The sequence below is a fragment of the Sinohyriopsis cumingii genome, chromosome 7 (assembly GCF_028554795.1).
Source record: "Sinohyriopsis cumingii isolate HCF-2022 chromosome 7, ASM2855479v2, whole genome shotgun sequence".
NCBI lineage: Eukaryota > Metazoa > Mollusca > Bivalvia > Unionida > Unionidae > Sinohyriopsis > Sinohyriopsis cumingii.
Genome location: NC_142967.1, coordinates 87,288,206 through 87,309,476, shown reverse-complemented (window position 1 = coordinate 87,309,476; position 21,271 = coordinate 87,288,206). Strand labels below are relative to the sequence as shown.

Below are 21,271 nucleotides of genomic sequence, written 5' to 3'. Positions count from 1 at the left end.
TATAGAAAAGTATGAAGTCAAGCAGTTAGTTTGGGGTATGCGACAATAATATAGAAAAGTATGAAGTCAAGCAGTTTGGGGTATGCGACAATAATATAGAAAAGTATGAAGTCAAGCAGTTTGGGGTATGCGACAATAATATAGAAAAGTATGAAGTCAAGCAGTTAGTTCGGGGTATGCGACAATAATATAGAAAAGTATGAAGTCAAGCAGTTTGGGGTATGCGACAATAATATAGAAAAGTATGAAGTCAAGCAGTCAGTTTGGGGTATGCGACAATAATATAGAAAAGTATAAAGTCAAGCAGTCAGTTTGGGGTATGCGACAATAATATAGAAAAGTATAAAGTCAAGCAGTTTGGGGTATGCGACAATAATATAGAAAAGTATGAAGTCAAGCAGTTAGTTCGGGGTATGCGACAATAATATAGAAAAGTATGAAGTCAAGCAGTTTGGGGTATGCGACAATAATATAGAAAAGTATGAAGTCAAGCAGTCAGTTTGGGGTATGCGACAATAATATAGAAAAGTATAAAGTCAAGCAGTCAGTTTGGGGTATGCGACAATAATATAGAAAAGTATAAAGTCAAGCAGTCAGTTTGGGGTATGCGACAATAATATAGAAAAGTATGAAGTCAAGCAGTCAGTTTGGGGTATGCGACAATAATATAGAAAAGTATGAAGTCAAGCAGTCAGTTTGGGGTATGCGACAATAATATAGAAAAGTATAAAGTCAAGCAGTCAGTTTGGGGTATGCGACAATAATATAGAAAAGTATAAAGTCAAGCAGTTTGGGGTATGCGACAATAATATAGAAAAGTATAAAGTCAAGCAGTCAGTTTGGGGTATGCGACAATAATATAGAAAAGTATGAAGTCAAGCAGTTTGGGGTATGCGACAATAATATAGAAAAGTATGAAGTCAAGCAGTCAGTTTGGGGTATGCGACAATAATATAGAAAAGTATGAAGTCAAGCAGTTTGGGGTATGCGACAATAATATAGAAAAGTATGAAGTCAAGCAGTCAGTTTGAGGTATGCGACAATAATATAGAAAAGTATGAAGTCAAGCAGTTTGGGGTATGCGACAATAATATAGAAAAGTATGAAGTCAAGCAGTTAGTTTGGGGTATGCGACAAAATAATAGACAAAGTATGAAGTCAAGCAGTTTGGGGTATGCGACAATAATATAGAAAAGTATAAAGTCAAGCAGTCAGTTTGGGGTATACGACAATAATATAGAAAAGTATGAAGTCAAACAGTTAGTTTGGGGTATGCGACAATAATATAGAAAAGTATAAAGTCAAGCAGTCAGTTTGGGGTATACGACAAAATAATAGACAAAGTATATTATACTGTAATAAATTTGGAGTATACGCATTTGGTTATAGCGCCCGGTGTAACAGGCAATAGTATACCCCCAGTCCGGAGTATACTTGGGGTTAAAGCGGCCTAGCCTAGATTATACCCGGGTATATTATGTCCTGGGCCAATTTATACTCCTGGGGTATATTATGGCCTAGGCCAATTCATACCCCGTAGTCCAAATTATACCCCCATGATATAAATAGTGTTGAGCGATATACACAAGAATTACTTAATTTTCAACATTTTATTGAGGATTCAGCTTTGTCTTTTAAGTTAAGTGGCATGTTTTTAGTCGTACTCGTAGTCTGTCAAGGTATATACATACAAGATAAGATTATATATATATATATATATATATATATATATATATATATATATATATATATATATATATATATATATATATATATATATATATATATACTCTTCATGTCCAGAGACGGTGTTAATCATGTGGTACACTGTCGTGGCAGTGTCAATGCACAACAATTTGAGCTTTTTGTGGCAAACTTGAAGAAGGAATCAAGAATCATGATACAATATATACCTCACATTCTTCCAGTCCAATTGTATTGATTAACTATTATATTTCCAACACTCCCATCAGTATGTTCTAGTTTTTAAATCACAATGGTATTCTTATTTCTTTAAGCTGAAGCTAAAACATACCTCAATAAACTCAGAAAAGGCGGTGATGATTGTTGTTCATGTATTCCTGCTACAAGTAAAGACCAGAACGATAAGCAAATATTAATTTAATATACAAGTGGGGCATATTCTGGCCTGAAGGGGTATGATCTGGCCCAGGCTATTTTACACCCCGGGCATAGTTTAGCCTAGGACACTTTATCACCCGGAGTATACTCTGGCCTGGGCCAAACTCTACCCGGGTTTAATCTGGGCAGGGGTTAATTTGGCCTGCTACACCGGTTTTAAGGAATTCTTAGATTTGTGTGATTACTTTTGTGATTATTGGAATTCGGCGCAATGGAAATATTCCTAGCCCGAAATAATTAGTCAATTATTAAGAGCAAACGTCACGGAGTGAAGTGTTAGTGATTTTCCATGATGCCATGGTTCACTAGTAGTGAATGTTGGCCAAAACCGAATGAATGTCCCTGTCGTAAGATAGTCCATATTAAAATCTAGTGGTGTACATTGGTGGTGTGACTTCAGTGGCAGTATTTACGGTAGGAAACCGGTAAATTACACAAAGGAATAAATAAGAAGGGACCCGGCAGATACCGTTTATATCGTCATGGAGGCAAATGTGGTGCAGTTATATTGGCGAAATGTGCATGGAAAGCATACTTTGACTGGCCTAAGGTGGCGGAGTTAAAATCGTTCCCAGTGCTAGGGGATACTGGTATATTTTCTAAGGCGTGAACGGCTGGCGGTACGGAAACATGGTGAAGATAAACCATGCAGATGTGCGGTTGATATATATTTGGCAGGTTGTTTTATCTGTCGTCTTGCATTAATTAGAGTAAAATTTAGGTATAGAATGGACACATCGTGCTTTCTAATTTACAACTGAAGTTGTATGGAAGTCTTTGGAAAGTTGCGGTAAACTTATGACTTCTAGCGAGAATCGCGCCAGGGTTTGACAACCGCTCGGTCAAGTAAGGACCCCTGGCTTGTAACAATACTAATTAATGTATAAAGTTTACGATGGTGGTGTTGTCAATGATGATGGTCCTCCTCCTCATCTATTTTCTTTTCCTTGTTGAATGAGGATGTTATAGTGTATTACATTCAAGCAGCCAATGCGACAAAATAACAATAGACGAATTACATTTTACTAATGATGCGGAAGATAAAGTTTACGATGGTGGTGATGTCCATGACGATGATTATTTTCCTCATCTAAGGATGAACACTAATAATAATTAGATGTCACTAAGTAAAGGGACTATTGGTGTAGTTTTCAAGACATGTAGCATCTAAAGCCCACTTAAAACACGCCAGTGTGATACACGTCAACATGCTGTTAATGAAACAGTTGTAATCGCATCCTTGAAACAATGCAATAAAATTGTACTCTTTCGGAAAAAAGCTGGGGGGATTTACAAGAACTTAATAAACACAACAAACAAAACACAATCGTATCTCTGTTAAGTCCCCTGCTTGACTCTTACGTGTCCGGACCAGCTGGCTGAATGTATTCATAACCATGTGACTTTTTTCCTTTTCGGAACTTCTCTTGAAATTCATATGTATTGATGCAAAGAATGGTTACAATTTATACGCTTGAAATTAATATATCCTGATATAAAGGAGGGTTACAATTTATATGCTGAAATGGATATGTATCGATACAAAGGACGGTTACAATTCATACCTTTGAAATTGATATATATCGATACAAAGGATGGTTACAATTTATACCTTTAAAATTGTTATATATCGATACAAAGGTTGATTACAATTTAAACCTTTGAAGTTGATATATATATATATCGATACCAAGGATGGTTACAGTTTATACGCTTGAAATTGATATATATCGATACAAATGATAATTACAATTTATACGCTTGAAACTGATATATATCGATACAAATGATGATTACAATTTATACGCTTGAAAATTGATATATAAGGATACAAATGATTACAATTTATAAGCGATTAACACTTAAAGAGCAACATTGTTTTATTGTAGGAAAACGTTTAGAGATGCGTTTGAGGTATGGACTAATGTGTCCGGCATTCGCATCATCTACACTTCAAAAACTTCAGATATCGAGATACAGTTTGTCCGAGGTAACCATGGAGATGGGGTCACCAACTCATTCCAAGAGAAAGGTTAGTACCCGCTATGTAACAGAGCTTATCAGGAATTGTTTAATGTACATTTCTCTTGTCCAAAATATAAACTCGCCTGTTCCGATGGGTTTGTTATCGGGGTAGAGATTCGGTGCAAAGGCAATGCTTCTAGATAGTGGACGAGAGGATGAATGTATAGGATTAATGGCACATCAACACTGTAAAGTGTCGAGAGAGATTCCCAGGCAGTGGTGCAAATAAGACGGTACGGCCAGGTACGCCATACCGTTAAGACATTTATTGCCAGTACGACCTATCGTAAACACGGGGTAGGGGTCGGGGTGTGGGTCGGTAAAGAGTTATAGGTTCGGTAAGAGTAAAAATCTTCTTGCTTCACTGTTCCTATGATTGCTGATCTGTTGTTGGTCAATCATTCAATTTATAAAACAAAACAAGCAAGTATGTATGTATGTATGTATGTATGTATGTATGTATGTATGTATGTATGTATGTATTCATTATGCAGCCGCAGATTTGGGTTTATGCATTTTGCAGTGGAATCCGACTTATATGATGATATATACAGTCCACCTTTTTTTAATTCAATACAATACAGCTCAGACTCATTCAAGCATTTATTCCATAGATGGTTTGTCTTTTGAATACCATTTTGAAAAGGTTTACTCATGAAAAATGAGCATCAGTGCGGGACTCGCGTCCAGTACGTTGCTGGTCCTGTCTAGACCAAGTAGGGCTGGTCACTTTGGTATGTTCCTCTGGACAAGATGTTGTACTCGAACTGTTTTGGCACTATATAACCTTGTATGTGTTGATGTGATCAAGCAGATAATCAGTCACGAGAAAAACCTTAAACAAATAAACAATCTTGGAATTACACAATACACTCACGCCATATAACAATGTTCATTTATGAAGTTATATGATTCAATGTATGGACAGGTCAGGAAGCTGCTCATGCATACGGACCCGGGCCTTACCTGATATCTGGTGATATCCACTTGAATGATGACGCAACCTGGACGTTTGACAAAAGTCCAGTAGAGGGAGTAAATCTGTTTGCGGTGGCAGTTCACCAAGTTGGTCACTCTCTCGGTCTCCATCACAGCCCGGAAGTGGAGTCTGTCATGGCACCCTCATTCGGACAGCCTCGGCTTCGATTACTTTCCTCTGATATAGACCAGGTTCAAAAACTATATGGTATGGAGAACTCTGTGAGTGTAGCTCTACTTACTTTTTATTTATTACCGAGTAAAGTTACGTCATCACTGCCTGATGTAGTGACACAGCACTACTTGCCCTGCATTTTGGATGTACGCAGTTATTTAATGTGATAATATTTCTTTATGTGTTTATCTGTATTATATATTAACCACATATTTCAGCATAATGTTGCAAACATTAATGTTTTTTATACGAGAGACCATTTGCCATGCAAGCAATTCAATATTTTCTCCTATTCGTAACTTGTACATATATACACACAGGATCAGGCCATATAAATCGATGCATCTCGAAAGTCATTCAGTGTTTTTGATGAAATATTTCCCTATGCTCAGTGGTATAAAATTTGTTTTGTCGCGTTAACATATTTTTTGTATGAATTGTGTTATGGTTTTCTGTCGTCTGTGCGAAGGGGAGATAACTCGTAGAGAAAACGAAAGCGTGAATTGTTGTGGCTTTCGGTAACTTGTGAGAAGGGAAATAACTCTTAGATGGAGGACCGTGTTAAAGTTTTCTGGACTCCCGGTACTGATTCAGTTCCCATGGTAAACCTATGCAAACACCATGATATTAAACTTTCAATAACTTTAAATTTCTGAGTGCTCATGATCAAACCTATATTTATCAGCTTAGATGCATCCAGGATGACAGAATCTCTGTAGAGAAAAGGATATGAACCTCATCATTTTCTGGACCTACATGTGTTTGAAACATGTGCTTTCAATTCTGTACCAAAGAGTCAGGTGCTAATTTCAGTAATGAGTGTCCCAAACTCAAGACTCTTAAAGGATTGAAATTCCATCAATAAAACAATGTTCTCAAAATATTCATTTTTACTAAAATGAATTTTTCATTATCAACCAATCCTGGCCAGCCGAACTCATATATGCTCTATTTTATCTACGCCCATTTCCAGACTGGTTCCCATTTTCACCCACAATTAGTACCGTGTGCCTTATTCTGTAATCTGAGAAAAGGGGAGGTGTAAAAAAACATCATCGATGGGCCTTTTTATTAATTTTACATCACAGGACCTAATCCAAATATGAGAGAAGCACCGGTGGATGTTTTTTTGCCAAGCACGACGACGCCTGCTCCCAAGGTGTGCAAAGTATCCATGGACGATATGGATTTAGGTAACTCCACTCTATCGCTGTCATTATTAAATGCATATCATGGAATAGTCTCAATACACCTCCCGATTTTTTGTACCCCCTACCTATTTCAATAACGGAAATCTGTAATGTGATAAAAACTGCACAGAACTTAGTTCATTCATTGATTTTTAATTTCTAACCTGACTGTGATCAGAGTGGCCATAACAATGGCACTCTCTGGCCTTTCATACTTAATGGACTTTGCATACTAACACGGCGCCATTTTGCGTACACTGTGGGCGAATTTCCTTTTCTCAGACAACATTGTGACTTAGTTCATTCCAATTCGGTAAGTGCCGGATAATTCCGTAATGTTGAGAGTTTAGGGTTACGTATCATTTCACACATGAACATAGAAATTACAGCGCTTGTTAAATCCACGGTAAATGAAAATTTGTAGTTGTCATTCTTTCCCTTTCCTTGATTCGACATTGTAAATATCGGAAGCAGACTGCATAATATTTCCTTTCCATGTACATATTTGTGTAGTCCTGCATACCCCTCTTCGCTGAAAATGGACTTATGCAGGAACTGGAAATGACTGGCGATCATGGTCGTCTTTTACACTCAAAACGTCCGCTCGGAGTGAAACGCGCAGACGATAACGATGTTAGTGTCCCCCCTGGGCATAATCAGGTTTGAAATTATAAATCAATACATGAACTGATTAAGTTCTGAGCATCTTTTATCTCATTTGTGCTTTTTGTGTTTTAAATCGGTAGGGGGCTACAAACAAACGGGGAGATATATTCAGACAATAGTCCTTGTTAGACATTGTGCCTAATCAAGTATTAAAAATGAAACAGTGACATCTTATTAAATACCTTAATGTATATCTAGTTATTTGGCGGTACAAAACTTTTTTCCCTCATATATGTTTTCGTCTGCTAACTTAGGATTATAATATTATGCATTTAATCAAGCGTAGCTAAGTAGTAGTTTGTATTTTGATATTAGAGTGTCTTGGGCCTTTGCTCATGTGAAACCGGAAGGGGTTGTGGCTAGTCTTGCTCAGGAGTTAAGTCATATATTTAGATATTTTGACCTAACCGTTTCTTTTTAAACACATCTTTTCTGAATATATCTGTTAAATGATATGAAATTAGTGTATCTAGTTTATGAGTTGTACTAACTTCTTAATCGTCTGATTAAGAGAACCGGCGAAACTGGTATCGTCTTGTGTCGTACACAGTAACGTTACGCGACTATGCTGTTGTGTGGTCTTAATATAGTTATTCCAGCTCTACTCTGTGCCATAATCTAAATCTTGCAAGATTTCGCAGGTTACGATTCTGCGACTGTCTTCGTCAGTGTTCGACTTAAATAACGCTCTGTAACTATGAACTGTGACTTTTCTTTGCGTTTCACTTTATTCATTATGAAGAAATGGCAGATTACCATGTGTATATCAAACTAACGCGCAACGTTATGAATTACTGTGTGTGTGTGATTTGGATTTTTAATGTAGCTTTAAAAAGCTAGCTTTCTGTCATATTGCAGCGAGGCGGTTTACAGTGATGTCTAGCATCATGCTGCAGACATGTAGTATGATGTCCCACCCAGTCACATTATCCTGACACCAGGCCGACCAGTCTTAAAACTAAACTCTTAATGTTGAGCGTCTAGCTAGACAGCTGTTAGTACCATTTTTGTAAGTCTTTGGAAAGACTTGGCCGGGTTTAGAACCCACGACCACCCGCATTAGAGGCGGACGCTCTAACCACTAGGCAACCTGAGTGGTCTTACGCATTAGTAACATGATTTCAAGCGTTTTCTTTGTTTCGTTGACTGATTCATCACAGTCATCTCAAAATCGTACTCTAAGTCATCTTCATTCCGACATCGTGTTTCAAAACAGGTTGAATTTTTATGCCGCAATCCCCACACCCTAGGAATATCCTTAGAACAGTATCAGTGAGGTCAAAATATTTTATAGCCTGCCGCTAGAGACGGAGGTATATTATAATCTTCATGTCCGTCCATACGTACGTGCGTCTTTCTATCCGGCACACAAGCCCAAGCAGTTTCGTAGTTTTGATGGATTGCCATGAAACTTAGTATGTATGTATGTATGTATGTATGTATGTATGTATGTAACTCTCTCTCTCTCTTTGTCTCTCTGTCGCTGTCTCTCTCTCTCTCTCTCTCTCTCTTGGGCTATCTTGTATATGTCCCTGTCCGAACCTGTCAGGCGGTAGAGTTAGCTATAATTCTTGGCGATTTCTCACTAGGCCCCGATGGGAGAGGTTACATATTTAAACATTCCTACCTTCGACGTATAGAACCTGACGGTGAGGTATCCAGGAAACGAGAAAGTATTGCCACAGTCTACGAGGGGGGACCAGAGGAGATCGATGCTGTTGCGTATAATCATGAAAAGGAAAGGACGTACATATTTCAAAGTATGTAATGTATGTAAGCTAATTTAGATATATAGTAAAATATGAATGCTAAACAAATAAGTCAGTAAATAAACAAACAAGAAATGAAGCAAAATCAGCAATGCTTTCCTTTTTATATTTTTTTTCTAATAAAAGAGTTTTAATTTCTCACTACTGAAAATGAGTAATAATGAGGACAAATCAAGTGTTTCATAACGGTTACACTAACAGCTTTCTATTTTCGGGAGATACGGTAAGCTGATATCTAGCTTAATTACTGAACAAACACCAAGGGAAAAAGGCATGTATATTTAATTTACATTGTTTATTATTTTTTATTCATTATATTTTATGGATAATTGTATTTTGGACTTGACCCTTTCGAAAATGAAGTTCATGTTCTATCTGACCTGAATCATTGATAATTTTGGTCTTGTAAACAACATGTTTATCTCAGTCGGAAATTCCCTACGACATGCCTGATCAACCTGTTGTTTACCACATTTTATATTATAAATTTAGTAACTGGCCTTCTAACTATAACTAAGATTTTATCTTGCAAACATTTGGAACCTTCCACAATTAAATTTTCCATCAGGTAATAGTCTTTTGTTTTAAAAACAATGCTGATTGTGACCTGAGGTTAAGTAGTGGATTTTATGATCTTGTATATACAGACATTACTCTTTCATGATGTAAGACTGAGCAGAATCAGTTGTATTATTGTTGTGTCCAGTATTTCATTAGGCTGATGACTTAAACGAGTACTTGATCCCCAGAATGTGAGAAGTAGGTCGCAGCGACCTATTTTTGTTACAGTGGTATATTAGTCCTCAGTATATCTTAGAAGTTGACTTAAGCATGAAAGATAAATATTTGCTAAAGCCAAAGCTGGCGCTGACGCAAAAACCAACGCCAAAGACGACGACGACTAAGAAGACGACGATTAAGACACAGGAGGCATAATAAGAGCTCTCTAACAGCAAACGAGTAAATAAATAAATAAATAAATAAATAAATAAATAAATAACTGTTGTCAGGTTCTTCATGTGAAGATCAACTAAAAATACACATATTTCCCTTTTCTTTATTGGACAATATTGATTCTGAGGATTCAGCCTTGATAAATTACGTCGAACTAGGATTCCCTTCCACGAAATAGCCAAAAAGATTACCATAATACAAGAGTGCAGATAGCAATTGTATTTAGGGTTGAACATAATAAATTGTATTCATGCAAGCTAACATTTCAAACTTCAACGCTAGTATTTGTATATTTGTTAAATAGCCAGAAACAAGTTATGTGGAACAGCTTTCCAGTCATACTTTTGCAATACCTTCACCACTAAGATCTGAAAGTCAGCCCAGAATTGTATATGTATTAAATGTATACTAATGTATCCCTGCATTTGTATTTATTCCTGTTTTTAGAAACATTTATTATGCATGCATATTAATAATAATTGTATTAAATCTGCGTAAATTCATAGACTGATTATTGTTCGTTTTAAAATTATATTACTGTCCTTTAATTTGACTTTATAGAAACCTTACTGAGGAAAACAAATGAGCTTGGTGCTTACACAACTTGTGAAGTTTTAAGAAAGCGAGACATCGTTCTTTATTTTTGAAAATTACATAATCTAGAATAGAAATTTAAGCTGACATTTCCAATATTTTCTTCCTTTAATATTTCTCAGATAAAAGTGAATATAATAGAACGACAACGACGGAAGGTGTATAGCTTAAGTCAGAGACCCCAACCTCCATTGTACGCTGTACCTTCTTTAGTTCCTCCGTTGTCATTGTGACAATTCATTATGCTACGGGATCACTGTAATGGTGGATATAGGATTCACGCTACTAATGATACGGAATAATGCATATGGAATAATGCTACAGGGTCCCTGCAATGTAAGGTTATAGGACTCACGCTACTAATGATACGGAATAATGCTACGGGGTCCCTGCAATATTAGGTTATAGGACTCACGCTGCTAATGATATGGAATAATGCTGCGGGGTCACTTCAATGTTGGTTTATAGCACTCATGCTATTAATGATATGGAATAATGCTACAGGGTCCCTTCAATGTTGGTTTATAGGACTCACACTACTAATGATATGGAATAATACAAAAGGTCCATGCAATGTTGGGTTACAAGACTCACGCTACTAGTGATATGGAATAATGCTACGGGGTCCCTGCAATGTAGGTTTATAGGACTCACACTACTAATGATATGGAATAATGCTACTGGGTCCCTACAGTGTTGGTTTATAGGACCCACACTACTAATGATATGGAATAATAGGTCAGTATATAGATTATAAATATATAAATTTAAGAAAACGTATATATGGATTCGTATGGCCAGGATTGGTTGATAAGGAAAGTGAATTTGATATCGAAAATAATCTTTTGAGAGCTTATTCTTGTAATAACAGGACAAAAATATAGTGTTTTTATTGATGGGATTTCAGGCCATTTATAGATTTAGTTTAAAACCTAACTCACTGGTGCGGAATTGAAACACATATTTCAAAGTCATGTATATCCGGAAAATTCCTAGGCTCATATAGTTTTCTGTACATAGAAGCTGTCATCAAGGATGTTTCTATATTAGTCATCAAATATGTGTCTATACTGATAAGTATAGGTTTGACGATGAGCATTCATAAATGTAAAGCTACTGCATTTTTAATATCATGTTGTTTGCATACGTTTACAGTGGTAGCTGAGTCCTGAGCTGTATTTCCATTGGCTAAGTCAAAGGTCACCAGAACATGACCCCTAAGTAGTCACTGTCAGATCTTCGCGTAGGACAGTGGAGATCTGATTTTATTAATGTTGGCAGACCTGACAGCTGACTTTCTAATTAACGCTGACCTAATTCTTTCTTCGCATCAAGTTTTACGTACCTTCACATCGTTGAGACTTGAAACAATTCGGTATGCTGGGACTGGAAATGCACTAGGAAAACGTATATATTTGCGATTGCGCGTCATAACGCATTTCCATTAATTTGTACAAAATATCCGTACTAACAGTACTCAGAATTTTAATTTATGTAATTTTCTTTTGAACAGACAATACAGTATGGCGATATAATAGGTTCAAGCTGGACCGAGGTTACCCGAAAGTAATCGTGGGACGAGTGTTTCCGGAAAAACCGAGGTCAGCTGCTTTCGTGAAGGACCAGTATGACATAACTAGACTATTCATCTTTGGCGTAAGATTTTTGTGCTCTAGCATTTTAGTAAATATCAAATCTAAGTGTGTAATATCCCCATTTCTCTCCCTTCCCCCCCCCCCCCGTGAGATTAAAAAAAATGCACACACAATAAAAGATCAAAACGACCAACAATCTTCCTAATGCATTTTGCAAGGCTACTTAAACAGAATGGTAATAGGGACCTTAGTTTTAGATGAGAGGATGGGACCAGTAGTGCAGACGACACAGTCTGATTCAAATGAGATATTCACTGTCTACGTGAAGATCTGACAGCGACCGCTAAAGGTCATGTTCTTGTGATCCATGATATTACCATAACCACGAATCTTATCAGCCAATCAATTAAAGTCTTATATCTTCGCGTTTGAGAGACTGAATACTATGACTGAAGAGCATCAATGTGATCCGAAAGATTTGATTCACTCACAAATTTCCGAAAGCTGTATTTCCATTGGCTAAGTCAAAGGTCACCAGAACATGATCCCTAAGCAGTCACTGTCAGATCTTCGTGTAAGACAGTGGAGATCTGATTTTATTAATGTTGGCAGACCTGACAGCTGACTTTCTAATTAACGCTGACCTAATTCTTTCATGGCATCAAGTTTTAAGTACCTTCACTTTTCATTTCTTATATCTTAAAAATATATCTAAACTTAAAAGATATTTTCACTGCTAAATATGTCTGATACAATACGCGTCATATATATATATATATATATATATATATATATATATATATATATATATATATATATATATATATTTTCACGAAAAATATCGGAATTAAAATGAGACATTCGAATCACATCTTGAGAATATGTACATATAGTGTTTAACGGCGCATCAGCATAGTCCTGGCTATATATTAGCGAGTAACCTCAGGTATATAAAAATAACCCCACCAAAAAACCCAGTTTATACTTGGATAGACCAAAAAGGTACGGTTATGTAAATCAGATTTGATTATATAAACCGCACTGTTTTAAAAAGTCCAATACATTTTTCATCTGACGCATCCTTAGAAGACACATACCAGGTCGGAAACATTTCCTCCATTAGCTATCTCGTTCACATGCATTGGGGTTTACTCTACATCCCCATCCCGCGAGGCGGATGATGGGTGGGGGTAGTGGTAAAAATGGTAGAGGAGATGGGGAGGGATGGCGGAGGACGTTAATTCATCAAGGCTTTCATGCAGAAAGGTGGCGGGCAGTCATGTGGAAAATCGGCACGGATTTAACCTAGTTTGCCTCTTACCTGCTGCAGACTAACAGCTGTTGTGATATTTGACGATTTCCATATTTTTGTGCACATAGTATCTATACGTTGAAATTATCAGAATATTTGTTCCTTATAGTGAAATCGTTCGCTACAAATGCACATCGGTATCAATCCCCTCCAACGAAGAGCATGTACGACGGATACAACTTACCTGTAAGAATGATTACAGCTTTCGTATTAATGAAACATTAGAGGCTTAAAACGGTATGGTAAAATGAACAACTTTGAGTTTCAGGTACAAACTGTTGCATTGTATTAACCGTCTTTGCACGCTGAGAATCAATCACAGTTTGACTTACGTTTTAGTCTCATAGTTGTGAAGGACTTTGTTCCCGATTGCATGCTCGAACCATTCTCCTCAAAATATCGTACCCCTGTCTTCCCAAGCAACACTTACTGCTTAAATGGACGCTCTCTAATATTTCTTTCAAGGATATAAATGCATATGATTCTGTGGCACATCTACACACCATTACTAACCGTTCAGGATACAGTATAGGTATTTCAGTCAAAAGCATATAACACAAAGATGAAAACAGATTTAAAAATGCCCAAGACATTCTCAGCTGGACAGTATCAAGGAATCTTCCGGGTATTAACGGGTTGCCTCCATTTGAAGCCTCTTACGACATGCCGTATGGCGCATTGTTGGGGGGGTACGTTTATTTACCAAGCAAACAGCTTCAGCAGACTATTAGTTAATTTATTGAAAATCAGCATGGAAAATCAGCAAATATTAATTGATTTATGCCGATCTGATTAAAATCAGATCTCCGCTGTCCTACGTGAAGATCTGACGACGACCGCTTAAAGGTCATGTTCTGGTGACCTTTGAAATAGGCAGTGGAAATGCAGCTTTAAAAATCCGAAAGTGAATCAAATCGTTCGGTACACATTCATACTCTAGATCCACAATGCTCTGTCTCCAAACGCGATGATATAAGACTTCGTCTGACTGGTTGATAACATTAGCGATTAAAGTAATAACATAGATTACCATAACATGCCTTTTAACCGGTCGCTGTCAGATATTCGTATATAACAGCAGAGATCTGTTTTTATTCAGACTGGATTTATGCAAAGTATGCAAATTATCAATTGATTTATGCAAAATTTGCTTTCGGTACGTGCACAAAGCATGTGCATTGATATTGTGAAATTCGGGAGTCATACCTCGTCTAAGAAGAACGCCGCCATCTATAGGCTGTGTGATTCTGATGTGCTTGTACTTTTTCCTGCCAGCATGTTGATGCTACTGATGAGATAGATTGTATAGAATAAAACTCGAATAGCACGGACTCGGATAGCACGGACTCGAATAGCACGGACTCGGATAGTATGAAGTTACACTAATTCGAGTCCTTGTTTCATTGTCCAAATCATAAAGCTTTCTGTCACAGCTAAGTAATCCGCTATGCTCGACGCTGAACATTGTTAGAATATTCATGCTCAAAGCGAACATATTTCTGAATCTTACATTACCAGTAAAGTAAATTTACCAAGTGATCCACATCTCATTTGTATCTCTATGTGTGTCAGTACAACCCCTTTATCTGACTTTCATAAACTGGATTACAAAACGTCAACGTTGGCAACCAACAGTGACCGTTATGTGTGTCAGTACAACCCCTTTATCTAACTTTCTTAAACTGGATTACAAAACGTCAACGTTGGCTGCCAACAGTGACCGTTATGCTTGTCAATATGACTCCTTTTATCTGAGTTTATAAACTTGCTCACATACGTCAACACATACGTCAAAACAGACGTCAACACAGATGTCAACACAGATGTCAACACATACGTCAATACAGACGTCAACACAGATGTCAACACAGACGTCAACACAGATGTCAACACATACGTCAATACAGACGTCAACACAGATGTCAACACAGACGTCAACATTGTCGACCAAAAATGACCATGATGTTTAAGAAGTCAAGATAGGAACGTCTACTAGCATATCAACTTTGGACTTACATTAATAGTATCTAAAAGCTTATGTTGAATGCAACAACAAATATAGAGGAAGTGACTTTTTAAAACGTGAACATTGTTGTCAGTGATGCTTAAGCAGGTGAGATAGGTGCGACTTATCGCGCCAGTTAATTTTAAACCTGTAGTAATATTATTAACGAATCTCACTAGGATTCAGCAACTGATGTAGAAGAAGTGTGAATTTGAACTTTGAAACTTTTGAACACCAAACTTGAAACAAACGACTGTGAGACAAACGAATCATGTATGATCACCGAATGCAATAGTTAGAATTTCTCTCCCCTCCTTTACTTACGTAAACGTGAGGACATATTGAAGTGCTGGATAAAAGGTGTGTTGATGATGTCTTTTTGGTTGTCTGTTTCGTTTAACTTGGAGTTAGGTATTACCTGTAAAGGTTAGCTGGAGTTAGGTATTACCTGTAAAGGTTAGTTGGAGTTAGGTATTACCTGTAAAGGTCAGTTGGAGTTTTGTATTACCTATAAAGATTAGTAGACCTAACGGTCTGTTAAAGGGTACCTTGTATTGAATTGCATGATACAGTCGTGGTTGGAATTTCTTCTTATGCTCTAAGGGATAGTTCGTCGGTAAATCCGACATCTTTTAGCACTGTTTATTGAGGTGTTGAAGCAATTTTACCTTTTGACCAAATTAACAGGATTCCTAAAAGAGCTACTCAGACATCTCTAAAATAATAGACTGTGTTGCTTAATTTGTTGCTTTTTCACTAATCGGTGCAGAATATCTATAGTTCCCTTTTCAGTGTTCAGCTTTTATCTTTTCATAAGACTTCGAACGTTTTCTCTGTCACCTCTGTAAAATATGTTGAGTTAAGCACAATGTTTCTTTGCTCCTTCATTTTTTTTTGTCCAATGAATTTCAGATTACTTTTGTGTTGTAATGTTTATTTTACCGAAATTGCAGCAATTTTCAATTCCATTTAAAGAAGTAATCGCATTTCACCCATAACGTTCGTATAGTAGTGTTTCAGTATTAAGCTATAGGAGACGGCTACAAATCCATCTCTGAAAAGTCTGTAGTTCAGAAAGTGTCCTTTCAACTGTAGGTGTGGCCTTTGTTTATCTTTATGCATTAATAAGGTAGGTGGTCACGTGTTTTTATGCACTTATAGATTATTGTAGAGTACATAGCTAATGTCAGACGCAGCATCTGAATTAACCATTCGATAATTTTTATTTTTATGCATGTACAAAATCTTTCTTATTTCAGAATTCTTAACAACCGAGTTTTTTTAATATTATTTATCTGCAACATAGGCGACCCAGTTCTACGTTTGGAATCCCGTGCTGGACATGGTTGCTACTGGTTACCCACGGAACACAACGGAATACTGGGAAGGCCTTCCCAAAGCCCCTAAAGCTGCAACGCGCTGGAAGGACGGATATCTATATATCATTCATGCAGAGAAGTAAGTAAACGATAAATGCAATAGTCCAACATGTTTAATCACCGTATATTTGAAGCTGTATATATTTGTTCCGTTAAAACCTTACCTAACTGGTTAATGTAATTGTTTCCACCATGATGCTAATGAATTTCTATCGCTCGTCTTTAATCATTTAAAGCAGGGATCTCAAACGTAAACCACCCTGAGGGCCGCATGAGGGCATTTTGGATGGCCCAAGGGCCGCACCAACCTTGTTATCGTGTGACACCTTGTGACGCCAATCATTTTGCAGGCCACGTGATACGGCTTGACCTGCTGCATGCGGCCCGCGTGCCGCGTGTGTGAGACTACTGATTTAAAGTGTGATCGAATTGGTTGTAAATTTCGGGCCTTCTTCTGTCTCCTCGTATTAATGTCCTTTTACGTGGATGATGGCAAAACTGCTTCATAGAAAGTTTTAATAATAAAAATAATAGAATATTTTGTTTTTTATTGAAATAAGTTAAGATTAATATTGAAATTTCTAATATGAAATATTGCATACATCACATCACGGCACATATAAATGAACAGCACGAAGAGAGAAAGAAAGAAAGAAAGAAAGAAACGGACTGTAATGTCACGGTGGCTATCTTGACTGTTATTCTTCCCCATCTGTCAGATGCCTCACTCAGCCCCACTCAGTCTCCCTCTACCCCACTCCGTCCCCCTCTATCCCACTCCGTCCTTTATTCCCTTGGTGTCAAATTCCAGACCTGTTGTACATATATGCAAAGAACTTCAACTCATATCTCCATTGAGATAGTTCACTCTTCGTTCTATTATATTTCAGTTACTATAAAGCAGATCCCGGAACATACAAAATATTACCAGGTTATCCGAAGCCGATGCCTCCACCTTGGATGAAAGGGGTTTGCTGAACAGTGAAGAACTGGAGATGAATTGTTTCACCTTCGCTGACTCTTTAGTTACAAATAAATGATTTGGATATTCCATCATGTGACTCATCTCAGTAATTAGTTTTTGGATAAAGTTTTATTTCGGATTTTACAAACTGCCATTCAACGATTCTTCTATGCTCGTCAAAGCCATTTTTGACGCTCGCAGCATGAAAGAAGGAAGTAGAACCTTCTAGAGAAAAATAAAGCGTTTTCACATCCTGGAGAAAATCAAATATACGAGTGTTATTTGTCTGTTTGTACAAGTATAACTAAACTGTATTAAGTCCTCCTGCAAATTTCACAACCAAAGACAAGCATGTTATAAAAAGTCCAACTGTGAACCAGTGATGAGTTTTTCTTCCATGAAATTTAATGCGCTCTAAAGACGAGACCATATCCATAACGATGATCACCGATTAATGTACAAATATTTTCACTCACGTTAAACTGTAATATATGTATGTATGTATGTATGTATGTATGTCTGTCTGTCTGTCTGTCTGTCTGTCTGTCTGTCTGCATGCATGCATGCATGCATGCATGTATGTATGCGTGTGTGTGTATGTATGTATGTATGTATGTATGTATGTATGAATGAATGTATGTATGTATGTATGCGTGTGTGTGTGTTTATATGTATGCATGCATGTATGTATGTATGCATGTATGTGTGCATGTGCGTGCACATGTATGTATGTGTAAGTATGAATGTGCATGTAAGTATGAATGTGTGTGTAAGTAGGAATGCGTGTGTAAGTATGAATGTGTATGTAAGTATGTGTGTACATGTGAATATATGCAGGTAGATAAGTAGGTAGCATCTTTTTACTGTATGTATGTATACATGTATGTGTGTGTGTATATGTATGTATGTGCATGTAAGTATGAATGTGTGTGTAAGTATGAATGTGTGTGTTAGTATGAATATGCGTGTGAGTATGAATGTGTATGTAAGTATCAATGTGTGTGTAAGTATGTGTGTGTGTAAGTATGAATGTGTGTGTAAATATGAATGTGTATGTAAGTATGAATGTGTATGTATGTATGAATGTGTGTGTAAATATGAATGTGTATGTAAGTAAGAATGTGTGTGTAAGTATGAATGTGTGTGTAAATATGAATGTGTATGTAAGTATGAATGTGTGTGTAAGTATGAATGTGTGTGTAAACATGAATGTGTATGTAAGTAAGAATGTGTATGTAAGTATGAATGTGTATGTAAATATGAATGTGTATGTAAGTATGAATGTGTGTGTAAGTATGAATGTGTGTGTAAGTATGAATGTGTGTGTAAATATGAATGTGTATGTAAGTAAGAATGTGTATGTATGTATGTACGTACATGTGAATATATGTAGGTAGATAAGTAGGTAGCATCTTTTCTACTGTCCTGTTAATGATAAAAATAAATTATTATTATTAGTGTTATTCTTGTTCTCTGTTTATTATTATTATTATTATTAGCATTATTATTATTGTATTATTATTATTACCGTTGTTTCATTGGTTGTTTGTTTTTGCTGTCATTGTTAATGTTGTTTTTATCGACGTTTTAATTGTGGATGTCTTTATTTTTCAGTCTTATTTTGTCTCCCCTAGTTGAGGTCAAAGGAAACATAAATGTCCGTCTGTCCGTCTGTCCACACTACAATTTAAGCAAGGTATCTATAAAAATAACAATTGAGCTAAACCAGGACAAATAGGTTTTTTATGCGCCTTCCATGGGTTCGAAACCCTATTCGCACCCTGTAACTTGGTAAATTCTTTGGCAAAAAATCGTAAAGGCACAATTTAAGGAAAATAACTTAATGAAGACAAATTTAAATTGATTTTAATAGTTGTAATAATATACAAATGGCTTGATTAGATTTTCAGCTCTATACAGCAATTCAAACTTTCTGGAAATCAACCTTTGGACGTTTTAAATTATTGCGCCAAATTAGAAAAGTTGTATATTTTGATACACTGAGTAGGTCCCAACATCTAATTAGGATCTGGTGAACACGATCTTATTTTTCTTTTAAAACACCTTTGTAATTTATTTTGGGACCTGGAATTTTCTTGTCAGAACATTGTATACATGATTAATCCAAACGCTTGAATTAGACAACTGTACTATGGCAGGCATAATTTTGTTTCATAAAACCCCCGTTTATCATGAGTAGTGAATGGGGATACCCTAGCGTCAATGGGAATTAGCATTAAAAACACCCCTGGGACAATCTAGCGTCAAGGGAAATTTAACATGGAGAAAAATCGTGGGACAATCTAGCGTCAAGGGAAATTAACATGGAGAAAAATCGTGGGACGGTTTAGCGTCAAAGGAATTTAAACAGGGTGGGACTTTATAGCGTCAAGGGAAATTGAACATGGGATTTTTTTTTTTTAAAAATTTTTTTAAAAAAGGGGTAGGCAATGGAAAGGCTATCTCTTTTCGAGAAATATGGCTGGCCCTGAAAAGGGCCTTTGGGTTTATGTTAATATTAATATTAACATAGATGGCATCTGTCAAATCTTCTTCTTCTTCTTCTTAAACTCCTTCTAACTGCCGGTCCATACACAAGTACCCTCTTGAGACATCCTTGTCTTTCTATGTAAACTCTCCTCATCCGTTGACTAGTATCTGTCCTATCAACAACAGTCCACTTGGACCTGACATACATGAGCATGTCCGTCCTAAACATCATGGAAGACACAAGGGTGGATGACTCAACTGTGGTCCACATCTTGAAGCGACGAGAATAGGTGAATCAATGCAGTGAACTGCGCTTATTTATAGGTACAGGAAGGATTGAAACGGATTGAATTCATTCACCAATCCGAACACGCGTTACAAAATTCAGTCAGCTCGCATCCAATCCGAAGAGAGCAGTCTGTGACGTCACGTGGTCTATATAGATTCGTTAGCGCTTGTGTGCAGTCAATCTATGCGACAGTGATTCAACATGACGGAAACTCAGAAAACGATCCATTGGGGTGCACCAGCAGGGGAGACTGCCCAAGGGAACCCGGACTTACTTTCAGAAGAGGTACATTGGGATTTTGTGGATTTTCTTACCTCGCAAGAATTTGTTCCGGAACCTTCGTTACCTTCTTCATTACCGCAAGTGGAGAATTTTAGACAGAGACAGAAAGAAGAATTGGAGAAATTTATGCAACGACAAAAGGAAGCGGAACAAGCTTTTCTCCTACAGCAACAGCAACAAGAAGAGGTAAGAAAAAAGCAACAGCAACAACAGCAAGAAGAAGTAGCAGCAAAGAAACAAGAGGGTGAAAATCAAACGGCTACGGTACTGTTGGACATTTTAGCGGAGTTAAGAAGTCTGAAACAAATGTATCAGACTTCTTTATCACGACCGAAGAGAATACGACCTTCCCGAGCTAAACACGCCAACCCTGTGACTAAGCCTATCGTACCACCCTTAGTGATTTCAACCCAATCATCAGAAGTAGGCCTTGGCCGTGGCAAAGGCTTAAGGCAGTTAAAG

The 21,271-nt window shown here is 37.0% G+C and overlaps 1 protein-coding gene across 2 annotated transcripts in view; it reads left to right on the top strand.

The window, feature by feature from the left end:
- The window catches only part of LOC149795672 (interstitial collagenase-like), a 157,594-nt gene extending 139,317 nt beyond the window's left edge, over positions 1-18,277 (top strand). Inside the window, exons 5-11 of one of the 2 annotated variants that reach the window (XM_089965510.1) lie at positions 4,032-4,174; positions 5,096-5,353; positions 6,409-6,513; positions 8,766-8,936; positions 12,007-12,149; positions 16,712-16,863; positions 17,675-18,277. In XM_089965510.1, coding sequence (XP_089821636.1) covers positions 4,032-4,174; positions 5,096-5,353; positions 6,409-6,513; positions 8,766-8,936; positions 12,007-12,149; positions 16,712-16,863; positions 17,675-17,762 — 1,060 coding nt within the window. In that variant the 3' untranslated portion in view covers positions 17,763-18,277. The remainder of the gene's footprint in view (positions 1-4,031; positions 4,175-5,095; positions 5,354-6,408; positions 6,514-8,765; positions 8,937-12,006; positions 12,150-16,711; positions 16,864-17,674) is intronic. The other variant, XM_089965511.1, reaches the window with a different exon arrangement.
- Positions 18,278-21,271: the final 2,994 nt, after the last annotated feature.